General features: G+C 33.4%; 1 protein-coding gene across 1 annotated transcript; it reads right to left on the reverse strand.

The window, feature by feature from the left end:
- Window positions 1-3862: 3862 nt before the first annotated feature.
- Window positions 3863-4822, reverse strand: LOC129489912 (olfactory receptor 8U8). The gene has a single exon (XM_055293108.1). It carries the CDS (start codon window positions 4820-4822, stop codon window positions 3863-3865), a length of 960 nt encoding a protein of 319 aa, XP_055149083.1.
- Between the last annotated feature and the right edge of the window lie 8672 nt (window positions 4823-13494).

Genomic DNA, 13494 nt, shown 5'->3' on the forward strand with positions numbered 1-13494 from the left:
TCTCTAGAACTGTCAGAAAATAAATTTCTGTCATTTAGGCCACCCAGTCTAAGTTTTGAGGTTTTTGCTGTTGTTGTTTCTTTGTTTTTTACTGTAGCCTGAGTTGAATAAGAGAGCATCTCTGAAAAAGCAAAATAATCCTCTACAATGCAAAAGACTTTGTTGGGTGAAGGTGGTAGGGAAGAGGAGGGGTGGAAAGCAATTATAAAACTACTTTTTTTCCCCAAATATAGTGTATTTTTCTGCTAAGGATGAAGATGGACAAGATTCCCCAAATATGTCTTTTATAGATTTCAAATAGGAAGTGAAAATCACAATTGAGTTTACACATAGCTGAAAATACATAAATGAGAAGGCCAATAAGACATTTGATACAAACCCTGGGATCCAATCATTAGCTGATCCCTTAGCTAGCTGAGCAGAAAATCCCAGTGACCACACACTACAGGAAATAAAGATTTTACAGAATTAGTCCAAAAAGTCGCTAAAAAACAAATGGACACAATAAAAATTATAACAATATAAAAAGTACTGGGCAAAACCAACAAACCCAGGGTGTATGTGTGTGACAGTGTGTGTGTTTGTGTGTGTATGTGTGTAAGGTCTGATTGCTATAGTTGATACGGATGTAAAATGTCCAATTTCGACAAAAATTGGGAACAAAGATTTAGGAAATTCAGTTCCGTCGATGAGAAAAAAAAGCAATCAATAGAAACTTTTCACTGAGGGATCCTAGCTGTTGGTCTTTCTATACAAAAACTTTAAAATCTCTGTTATAAACATTTTAAAGAAAACAAAAGAGTCCGCACATAAGAAGTTAAAGGATGAAAACAATATCTTACCAAATGGGAAAAAGTTTTTAATATGCATTTTTAAAAGAACTAGATAGAATATTTGGAGATAAAACCACATGGCACATGTATACATATGTATCAAACCTGCACGTTGTGCACATGTACCCTAGAACTTAAAGTATAATAACAAAAAAAGTAAAAAAGAGGAATACTGAAAAAAAAATTTTTTTAAAAGAATAAGTTGCACATATCATGTCACTTTATCAAGGTACAATTATCAAAACTAGAAAACATTTGTGCAACATTGTTTTCTAATATATTGATTATATTTAAATTTCATCAATTTCTCCAATAAATCCTTACAGCAATTTTTTCTTGGAAAAAAAAAAGAACAGCCGGGCGCGGTGGCTCACGCTTGTAATTCCAGCACTTTGGGAGGCTGAGGCGGGCGGATCATGAGGTCAGGAGATCGAGACCACGGTGAAACTCTGTCTCTACTAAAAGTACAAAAAAATTAGCCGGGCGTGGTGGCGGGAGCCTGTAGTCCCAGCCACTCGGAGAGGCTGAGGCAGGAGAATGGCATGAACCCTGGAGGCGGACTTGCAGTAAGCCGAGATTGCGCCACTGCACTCCAGCCTGGGTGAGAGAGCGAGACTCCGTCTCAAAAAAAAAAAAAAAAAAAAGAATATTTGGAGATAAAAATACAATACCTGAAATGAAAAATGTACCAGTTAGACCAAAAAGAATAGTGAGAAAGCTGAAGACAGAATTAGTAAAATTGAAAATAGGTAAATAAAACTTGTCTATTCTAGAAAACAGAGAAGAAGAATATTGCAGAAAAATGAAGAAAGTCCTGGTGACTTCTGGGGCACCAGAAGGTGGTACCAATAAAGTGTGCCATATCAAGTGACCAGTAAAAAAAAGTGGGAGTCCCAAAAGGGAGGAAGGGAGAGAAAAGGGAAAATACTTGAATAAATTACTGAAAACTTCTCCGATTTGAGAAAAAAAAAACACATTAACATGTGGATCTAAGGGACTCAACCAAACTTAAGTTAGATTAACATCAAGGAATCTTTAGGCTAATGAAAGTCAGTGTTGAGTGACAAAGACAGTGAAAAATCTTGAAAGTTGTTGATTAATTCTATAGAAAATCACAGGTTTAACACATGACTTCTTACAAGGAAAATATGGAATGTGGTGGGATGACATGTCCAAACTGCTGTAAGAAAACAATTGTCTACAGGGAATACTATATCCAGCCAAATTGTACTTCAGAAATAAAGGTGACTTAAAGACCTGGGTAAATGAGATTAAGATCATTCATTGCTAGCAAATCTGCCTTATAATAAGTACAAAAGAATGTCTTTCAGAGGATAAGAAATTATTCTATATGATAATTTCAATCACAGAAATACATGAAGCACACTGGAAATGGCAGATATGTCAATCATTTTTTATATTTATTGGCATCATCATATTATTGATATAAATAGTCATATGTCTATGTATATATAGTCTACATAAGTATTCTCTTCTTAATTTATATAAATGACATACAATTGTATATTTCCTGTGTCCTCTTAACAACATAAAATTGTAACATATTCAATTATGATAATACTGTCTTGAGGTTTATAAGTAGACACTGCATATGTGTGTATGTATGTATTTACATAGTGCTATACTAGTGTTAATCTGAAGTATATTGTGATAAGTTAAAATCAATATTGAAATCCTTAGAGCAACCATTACTAATGCATGTCTATGTGTCTGTGTGTGTACATATTTAACAATCAGAAATTAAATTTCTAATTTAAAATTTTTTAACATAAGGCATTAGAACTCAAACAAGGAAATAAAAATAAACTTAACTATTTAGAATATTAACAACCTGAGAGACATAAATTCAGCCATATCAGTAACGCATTAAAAATGAATGGACTGAATGCTCTAATTAAAAGGGAGAGCTATTCAGAGTTAATTACAAAGACAAAATTCAACTATTAGCTGTTTACAAGAGATGAAATGTACACTTAAAATCACAAATATAATGAAAGTAAAATGATGGAATACTATTCCATGCTTATAATAACCGCAAGCGAGATGAAGTAATTATATTGTCGGAAAAATATAGACTTTTCATCATTAAATGCTATCACAAAAAAGGAAGAGCATTTAATAATGCTAATAAGGAAAAAATTCAGTAAATTAAGTAACTAGAAATTCATGCACAAATGACAAAGGAGCCCCAAAACATTTAAAATTAAAACTGACAGGAAATAAATGTAAATACATAATTTAACTTTGGATTTTAATATTAGTCTTAATAATTGATAGAGCAAATAAAGAGAAAACCATAAAGCTACAAAAGGCTTGAGCAACACTATCAACCAGCTTGATCTGAATGAATCTATAGAATGACTTTTGAGGAAAAAAAAATTATTTAACACCAGCTCTCTCAGCTTCAGCATTATTATCATTTGGGGATGTATAATTTTTTGAGTGAGGGGCCAAGTTGTGAATTGTAAAATATTTTGCAGCACACCTGGCCTCAACCCTCTAGATAGCAATAGCATTCCTTTCACAGTATCCTGTCATTGTGAAAATCTATAATAAGCCTAGGCATTGACAAATGTCCCCCTGGGAGAAAAATTACCTTGATGTAGAGACACCGTTGCAGGTAATTTAATTAAATATTATTAAATTTAATTTTAAATGTACTATAAAATACTCTTAACATATTGTTAAAGAGCTCTTAAAACCCTGAACTGGGCATTCAGAGTGCTTTCATTTTTTCTATTCTTGTCAGCACCTAATTGTATAACTATCAGATAAGACAATACATTTTAAAAACACATTTTTCCTGTGAGAAATGATGTAAATTCTTATGGTACTTTCTACACATGAAATATGATTTTAAGTCAAAATAACTTACAAAAATGCAAAGAACAATTTTTTCGGTAAAGAGATCTTTATTGCTTACCAATTAAAAGCAAGGTATTTCAATAGTTTTATTAATGTGGGGGAAAACTCGGTTATGAAGGAATGCCCATTTTTGTCCATTGAATTCATTTTCTCAGTTTCAGAAACATAAAAGCGTGGTTTCTATTGATGATGACTTTCTTCAGGGCATCTTTTACATCTTTGTTCCTGAGACTGTAAAGCAAGGGGTTCAACATGGGAATAATCACCGTGTAGAAGACAGAGGCCATCTTGTCTGCATCAAGAGAATGGCTTGAGCTTGGTTGTAAGTACATAAAGATCAGGGTGTCATAGAATATGGTGACCGCCAGCATGTGAGAGCTACAGGTGGAGAAGGCTTTGCGTCTTCCTTCAGCTGAGCTCATCCTCAGGATGGCAAAAATAATGAACATGTAGGAGACAAAGACAATCAGAACAGAGCAGATGAATGTGATACCAGCACAGGCCAAAATCCATAGCTGTTTGAAGCGAGTGTCTGAGCAAGTTAGCCTGAGGAGAGGCATGTCATCACAATAGAAATGGTTGACAATGTTGGAGTGGCAATAGGAGAGGCGGAAGGTGAGGATGGTGTGAAATAGTGCCATCAGGAAGCTATAGCTATAAGGAACTGCAACGAGTTGAATGCAGATTCCTGGAGACATTACAGCCATATACAATAGAGGGTTACAAATGGCCACATATCGGTCATAGGCCATGGAAGCCAGTAGCAAGCACTCCGATATCATGAAGGTGAGAAAGCAGCCCAGTTGAGTAGCACATGCATTGAAGGATATAGCATTTTGTTTGTACAAGAAATTCCCAAGCATTTTGGGTGTAATGACAGAGGAGTAACAGAAATCAACAAAGGCTAGGTTGCTAAGAAAGAAGTACATTGGTGTGTTGAGACTTGTATCTGCTCTAATGAGTAGGATCAAACCCAAGTTGCCTATGGCTGTGAAGAGGTAGATGGATAAGAATAGCACAAAGAGGGGCATCTTCAACTCCTGATGGTCTGTGAGGCCCACAAGAATAAACTCTGTCACCTGGGTGCAATTGATGTGAGCCATATCTTTTCTGGCCACCTAAATGTGGAAGTAGAGAAAAGAGTTAAGTCTAAGTCATATTTTAATACTGTAAATCATATATGTGGTGTTTTTATATTTATTGTATTGTAAAGAGTTTAATTAATTAGATTTATTTATTAATTTATTTAATATAGTGATTGTTAGCATACTGGAATTCTGGAAATGTGATAGAGAGCAAAAAGAATATAACACTGTATAAACATCTTTATATCTAAAGCATGAACTTACATGAATGTAGGGAATGAATCCTCACATAATCTTATCCTGTAAATTAGAGTAAAATTGATATTTGCTGTCTAAGAGATTTGGAAATTTGTGCTTCTTTACAATTCAATTTATGTCTGCTTTTTTTACCTTTTATTAAAACAACTGATTTAATTACATTTTATGCATTAATTTTTGTTTTCCTACTCTAAAGTTGTGTATCATCATTTTCTTATTCATTTTGAATAATTTTTTATAATTGAGTTATTGAATACTCAAATAGTATCAAATATCATGTCTCTCCAACTCCTTTTTCTTCTCTCTCTCTCCCACCATTATATCTAGTGATTGAAAATAGAGCTTTCCTTAAAAACTTATAAATTTCATGCTCTGAAAATTACTATGCAAATAAATATATAAATAAAATAAGAGCCTGTGTTTCTTCACCGTTCTTCAGAGTTTACTAATAGCTCTTGTGTGTTTACTTCTGCTCAATTAATCAAAGAATCCATTTCAGTTATTTGTGGTTTGTATTAATAAACATATTTATTGAGCAACATTATGTGGTAAGTAGTAACTTTCAAAAAATACTATTTACCTTAATTTTATTCTAAATAAATTATATTTATTATAGTATAAGATACATATTAGATATACAATATGTAAGTATATACTAGATATCCTAAAACCCTAATACAGATGGAACATTAATGTTTAATTATAGCAACATGGAAATTGATGGATAAGGACATAGGAACCCATAAATTCCAAATTTCTAATTGCGTGTTAAAAACTGAACGTCAATTTTGAGTTAAAATAGGAAAAAGAAAAGAGAAAAGGGAGGTAAATAAAAAGAGAATTTTTGGGTTTTGCTCTGCTCAGACCAAACCCTCCTCAAGAAGACTAACTTTCAGACTCCAACTTTTTTATGACAAACTATAGAAATAAATACTTCTTATAAGATGACGTGGAACTAATAAATATATTGAGAATAATACTTTTGCTTCCCTGACATCCACCTGTATTACATATTCTTTCGTTTTCTAGCGTAATCTGCTCCATTCTATTTAATCCAAACAATGCTTCTTGGGATCCTAAAAACTGGATTTAAGATCTACTAGCAGTTACAAACACAGATTCAAAACCTACACAGAAGTGCCCACGCACTGTACCATTTTCACTAACATGAGTAGATAAGCAACTTACCTTTAACAGCTCCTATCTATACCACCCACTGTGATCTGTAACCAAGACTGAACATTCTATCCTTAACATTTCCCTTGATTTTGTCTAACTGCTACTCTTGTAGAAGGTTATTTCAATTCATTCATTTCTCTATTCAATAATATACAGTGGGGACTATTAATTTTCAGAGCGTGCATAGAGTCTGAAGATAGAGCAGTGAAAGAATAGATAGTAGTCCAGGCTGGAAAGAAAGCAAGCTTTACCCAAATTTCCCCTATTTTTCTGGTCTCTTTTCTTATCATTCGTTTTTCTCCACCTATAAAACACAAAACCCTGAAACGTGTGCACACAAACTATTTTACTTTGAATCCAAAGGAGAGCATGCATTATATTTGAAAGGACATATGACTTTTTATAGTATCATCTCTGAATATTTTTATTATCCCCGTTCCACTCAACTCTCCAGTCACCAGGAGCATCCATTGTTTATTAATGATTGGTCTCAATTTGTCAGTAACAATATGCCTTTCCATACTTCTCTATTTTTAATCTTGCCATTCCTAGTTTCTTTCTTTACAGAAAAATAGACAGTGAAAATGGAAACTCCTACTTATCTTTCAAGCTCTGCTGAAATATCACACTTCTATGAAGAGCTACTTAATTTTTCCTTCCCATGTTGAGTTAACAGCTTTCATATTTGTCTTCCAAAAACATTTTAGACATATCTAATCTATATTTCATCTCTTATTACAACCGTCTATTTCCATATATCTTCCCCTGATAGACTTTAGACCCTTTGTGGTTGAAAGTCACGCTGTTTTTATTCATTTCCTAATGTAGTCTTTTCTAGATGTTAGATGATGGGGAATTAAAGATTAATTTGGGAATGACATCTGAATATTTCTTCTCCTTGCCCCTAGGTTATATTATTTTCTTTGGAAAATATCTCTAGAGACATACTAGTAATGTCTAATGAATGCCCCGCTAATCCTGGGTAAAATTCTTAGCTACTGCAAGAGGGGAAAGCAGAGTTTGGGCATAGAATATATAATTTGGTCAATAATGGAACCATTTATTTCCAAACATGGTTAAAAATTCTAAACAGGAATTTTTATTTACTTCAATCTAATAAAAATATTTTAAAATCACAATGCATACCCACATATAAAATTAAAATAAAACCAGAGAAAACACTTTATCTTTATTTTATAAAATGTACTTTTAATGCTTTTTATCTAATTATTGTATGGCACTCTTTAATTTTAAAAACATTTATATAGAGTTAATATGGCAAATGTATTAGCTGTAAATGAGTCAAGGCCCACCATCTTGAAATATGCTGTATTCTACCTGGGAAGAGGATACTTGTATTTCTCCTCGTAATAGGTGTAGATAGCAATGACTATGTGGTTTTTGTTAGTGTCTCTTTCCCAGAGGATCTTGTTCCAGAGTATGAAGCAAGTAAGATTATCATAAAAATTACCGTCTGTACTTCATTGGAATTGCAAGGCAGGCTAAAGATTTATTGATTTGATGTGTTTTTAAATAACTGCAGATGTGAAGCTATGTTTTTAGTATGACATTATTAAGGGTCCTCTAACTTTAAAAACATTACTATATTTTTATGTTTTACAAAATATATTTGCTGTTGTAGATTTAGTGCCAATCTTCAATATTGGCTTTGAAAGGCAGGTAGCTAACTACCTTTTTTGAAAATTCTCACAAATAGCTTTCTATGAAATGTGTATTTCAATTCTTCCAAGGACCTACTCTTTAATACTATATGCATGACACATTTTGCAAAAGCTCTGGCCATGTGCTTATGTCCTAGTCACTCCAAACTAGACAATGGATAAGAAATGTCTTGTAAATTACTGTGTGAGTAAGAAGAGTGGATTTGTATATTTTCCATATTGCCTATGAATTTAAAATCATCCCTGTAGTTTTCTGTTAAGTAAATTTCTAACAATAACACTAGCTGTATGAACACAGTACTTTGACTGAAACAGAAAATGTGACAAAAGCTTAGAGATCACAACTTAGATAAATGGTGTAAATATTAATTAGGATAAGAATTATATTTGTGTGTGTAATATATTAAGTAATTATTTGAGTACATAGTTGTTTTTTCAAATGAGAAATACATCTAGTAAAATTGGCTTAATTTTCCATCTCTGTGATTTCGTACAAAACGCCATGACTTGAGGTTTGATATTGAGATACTGAATCGATATGTGCAGTACAACATGCACATGTACACACACACACACATACACATACACATATACACACACACATGCACAAAAAAAAATTTTCAGAGGATGAGTGGTGATCCTGATCCTGGACTAGCCATTTGACACTAAATCCTTACCAATGAATAAAAGATATTTTAAAACTCTAAACATTACATTTGGTTCCCCAATTCTTTTTATTTTTTGTCTCAAAATATGATATGAGATTAAACAATCAAATAATGAAATAACTTTAATACTTGAAAAATCAGATTTTATAGAGGGCCACAGAAAGCCAAAATTGTCATTTGTAAAATATGGAAGTTCAGACGCTTTATAGAGAAAACCTTGTATGTATTTTAAATGATGGTATTTTGAAATATAAGTTAATACATTTCTTCCTCAGAGAATAACAAAGGCCTTTATAATTCTTATTCAGAGTTGTAACTGGCACTGTAAGTGTCTATATGTAACTCATGGCTTAGTCCATTCTACAATATCCTTTTTCTCATTCTTATATCTCATCACAAACATAACTTAGAAAACAGTGTCTGTGGGTAAACGCATACTAACACCATACCCAGAGAGTAGACTTGGCTGTTCAGATAAATGTAATGTGGCAATTTTTTTTAATCTTGTCAAATTAGACTAGATTTGTTTACCAGTGTTTAATGTTGATTAATGAGTGAGTGTATACTAAAAGTCACTATATAATTCCATTCTTTCTTACTTTCAGTGGATTTATGATTTCCCATGCCTGTTTTCTAAATTTCAGGAAAATAAAAAGATTCTGGAGAACTGCAGCGCCTCCTTGCTTACTGAAGCATCTGTTAATGCTGGCCATGCTTCAACTAATGCCATTCATCAATAATTTTGTAATAAAATTAAGAAAATGATGTCCAATATTAACTTAGGGATTTTTTACAATGTTATTTTAAGTGATAAAGGAAAACTTTTTTATTTAAGAGACCTCATATGTTTTCTTCCTAAACTGGGGAGCTTAGAAGGCAATCTTTCGGGTAACATTAATTAGTAGAGAATAATTGATTAATCAAGAGTTTCTTTTAATAGTTTCATCTGTTCCTATTATCATACAATAGATAAAGACATTGCATAAAAGAAATGATTAATACAGTATTATTGATTTTATATTCCATTTACTTTGTGAAAGAATCAACTTTGCTGACCAGTATGTTGGCCTCCAGCACAATTATTTCAGCATAATAATGACACTCAATGGCCACAGGGAATTTACTGCTTTGTAATGTGTTGCTTATGTTACTCAGCTGTTTACTAGTGGATCAACAATGACTTGGCTCTTCTTTTTGTCCTTTCAAAGGAACTTGTTTTTTACTGCAGAATTATTCCTGAACTTCCTTGCCTTAATCACTGCACTCCAGCCACACTGACATTCTAGCGGTTTCTTTTTTGTTTGTTTGTTTTTCTGTTTTTGCCGTAACTACAACATATTTTAATTTCTGGTTATTTTTTCATATACTGAAGCAAGACATTGGGTAACATGTAGTAAATCTAAACGATTCCATAAATATTATATTGGAACAGAAAACGTATGGTCACAAGAGATGAACCATATTACCAGGTCGTGTAATTAGATGTGCAAACTTAGTTGCATATAAATGTTACCAAGTTCAGAATGGATCAAACGATATTGACTTGTACTGGGAAGACACTAAGCATTGTGCATGGCCTTTGTGTTCTAGTCTTAAGATTTGAGTACTTGCTATTCCCTCTGCTTGGAACACTACTCCACATAGTCACAAGCCCTGCTTGCTCTCTGATATTATTTTATATATTTGCTTATTATCCATCTTCCTTGTCAAATAGAAACTCCATATGAGAAGAAACTTTGTTTTGTTCATTACTATACCTTTGGGGCCTACAACAGTATCTTGCACAAATTAAGTACCCAATACATATTTTCTAAAGATTGTAATACATAAATCTTCTGTAGCATGTGGCCATTTTGTTGAAATAGATACTTTCATGGTCTTTGCAATTTTGACAGATTCAGGAACAAAAGGTCAACTAAGGCTATGACAAGTGTTCACTCACAGCTTGATATTTAATGGAGTTATTAAAAATATCATTCCTCGAACTTTTAATAATATTCAAAAGTAGATGAATCCTGATGGCTGAATTTACTTTTACCATCAGAGACTAAACTTTATTATTATTATTACTATTATAATTATTCAGTAACATCAATACTAATTCAGTAGGTATATTATATGTCAGGCATTATGCCACATGCTTTCAAAAGTTTTCAAATTGTATTATGTATGAAATTTCTACTAAAAAACTTATTTTTTTTTTGAGACAGAGTCTCACTCTGTCATCCAGGCTGGATTCCAGCGGCATGATCTTGGCTCCCTGCAACCTCTACCTCCCAGATTCAGGTGATTCTCCTGCCCCAGCCTCCTGAGTAACTGGGATTACAGGCACCCGCTACCACGCCCAGCTAATTTTAGTAGGGATGGGGTTTCACTATGTAGGCCAGTATGGTCTTGAACCCCTGACCTCAAGTGATCTGTCCACCTTGGCCTCCCAAAGTGCTGGGATTACTGGCGTGATCCACAGCACCCAGCCTTAAATAACATTTTTGTAGTTTCAATTGTTTCCTCTGTTTTGTCGATTAAGTTTTTATTTTTGAAAAGGTGAAACCCTAGGTTTTTTTAATTCATCAAAATTCTAAAGTTATAAGTAATTTTTTTATAGTATGGGATATTTTTCCAGTGACTGTAATACATTTGACACTTGCAACGAGCAATCAAACAAAAAATAAGCAATCAAATAGAGATACCTGTGCTTACATCTGTGCCATTGGTTGATAGAAGTGGAAGATGGGTCCGCCTAATGTACGGAGGCCAGTACCCCACATCACCACAGTGTAGTTCTCATTAATCATTGGAAGCAAAGTCCAGTGTTCTAGCCACTCCTCCAATGAAAAATTTGTGTTTTCTCAACATTGTGTTTTGCACTTTGACTTGTGTAGGTGGAGATTGGGAGGTTTATTTGTTTGTTTTAATCCTCATTTTAAGGCCCTAGAGAGTTTAAAATAAGGTGTACTTTTCATCCGATGTCCTCAAAGAAGACTCTACTGGGACATTGCTATTAATCTCACCTTTTCGCCTGAGTTGTGGGAAATTATTATGTGAGAACTTTGGGGTAGAGCCAATGTAAACAAAGGAAATAACATTAAATGGTGTAGAGACTTTTTCGTATTTAAGAAAAATCATAAAACTACTAATAAATATGCAATTTTTAGAGTCTCAGGTCTGTCATTGAAATGTGATTTCAATAATTGAGGAAATTGTATTTTAGCTCAGGTACACAAAATGACTCTACTATCTAATTTTCCTCTAGGAAAATTATTAAAGATAAAATATATCTTTCTAATCTAAGAAGAATAAACATTTATCTAAGAAATATGAGCTTTCTAGATCTTAAATTTTTCCAGCAGACAATTTATTTTTTCCAGTGGAGGATTTATAATTGACAGATGAACCGTAGTGAACTTGGGTTTTTTTTTTTTTAGTGATACTGAAGTCAATAATATGGCCCTACATTTGAAGTTTACATGGTTCTAAATGTTTTAAGGGGAGATTCATTCATGGTCAAAGGGCAGTATTAGTGATAAAGACTTTATTGGCAAAGCAGAATTTATGGATGCGTCTTGAAGACTTAATGTTAGAAAACTGCTAAACTTGGTGGGAGTGTACATTACATTGTCACAGCTTCAGACAGCTTTTTGAAATGTATCTGAATTCTATGGAGATGAGCATTGGCTGACATTTCTAAATCTATTTATACTAAGCTTGACCAGATAAATAAACAATTAGATTAGAGGTAAGAAAGCTGTGTATTCCACTCTTAGAAAAAGAAGTTGAAAATGATCAGTGGAGATGACTAGAATGAACACTGTCATGCTAGATTAAAAGCTGTGTCATCACTATGTGCTGAAGCTTATCTAGATAGATATAATAGTGAAGTAGGTAGGTAGGTAGAGAGATAGATATAAAATATATAATATATATGTGTGTATATGTGTATGTGTGTGTAGATAGAAGATAGATTGATAGATAGATGATTTATTTTATAAAAAACAGGGTCTTAATCTGTCACCCAGGCTGGAGTGCACTGGTGTGATTACAGCTCACTGCAACCAGCAATGCCTAGATTCAAGTAATCCTCCCACCTCAGCCTCCGAGTAGCTGGGTTCAATGATTCTCCCACCTCAGCCTCCAAGTACCTGGGACTACAGGTGTCCACCACCACATCTGGCTAATTTTTTTAATTTTCGTAAAGATGGGGTCTCTCTATGTTGTCCAGGCTGATCTTGAACACCGGGCTCAAGTGATCCTCCTGTCTCAGCCTCCCAAATTGCTGGGGTTACAGAAGTGAGCTACCACACCCACCCTCTTTGTGTATTTAAATGGGTTATCATCCATGCTTATAACTTCTGTCTAAATTTGCTGAAAGTGACTAAAAAGAGTGACACTCTAGTAGCAACCAGCACACCTTGTATCTATACCTTGATTTCTAAATATATATATTAATACTCTATTAATCATTTATTTTATGCAATGTATAGATACAAGCACACCTTGTATCTATACCTTCTATCTATACCTTGATTTCACTTGGTTCTATCAGGAGTCAAGCCCATGGTTGCTGATGACACAATATGTTCATCTGTCTTTCTTCCAGAAGAATAAAGAGGCCTGAGGTTTTTGTGGGGAAAAACATACTAGACTTAGCAACATAAACTGTGTTATTCAGATTTTCATTTTTAAAATAAAATTCCATTTATTCATATGGAAAAGGAGGGCGATGGGCCACAGTAAGTCTTAGCTAACAGAGTGATGTTGATGAATGTCAGACATTCTTGTTGTTTTTAATAAAGTTCATACTTTATTCAGTTTTCTTTAGTTTTTGCCCAATGTTCATTTTATGTTCCAGCATCTATCCAGGATAGAATATTAAATTTTGTCATTATGTTTTCTTATGCCCTCT

Source organism: Symphalangus syndactylus, chromosome 1 (assembly GCF_028878055.3).
Source record: "Symphalangus syndactylus isolate Jambi chromosome 1, NHGRI_mSymSyn1-v2.1_pri, whole genome shotgun sequence".
Taxonomy (NCBI): domain Eukaryota; kingdom Metazoa; phylum Chordata; class Mammalia; order Primates; family Hylobatidae; genus Symphalangus; species Symphalangus syndactylus.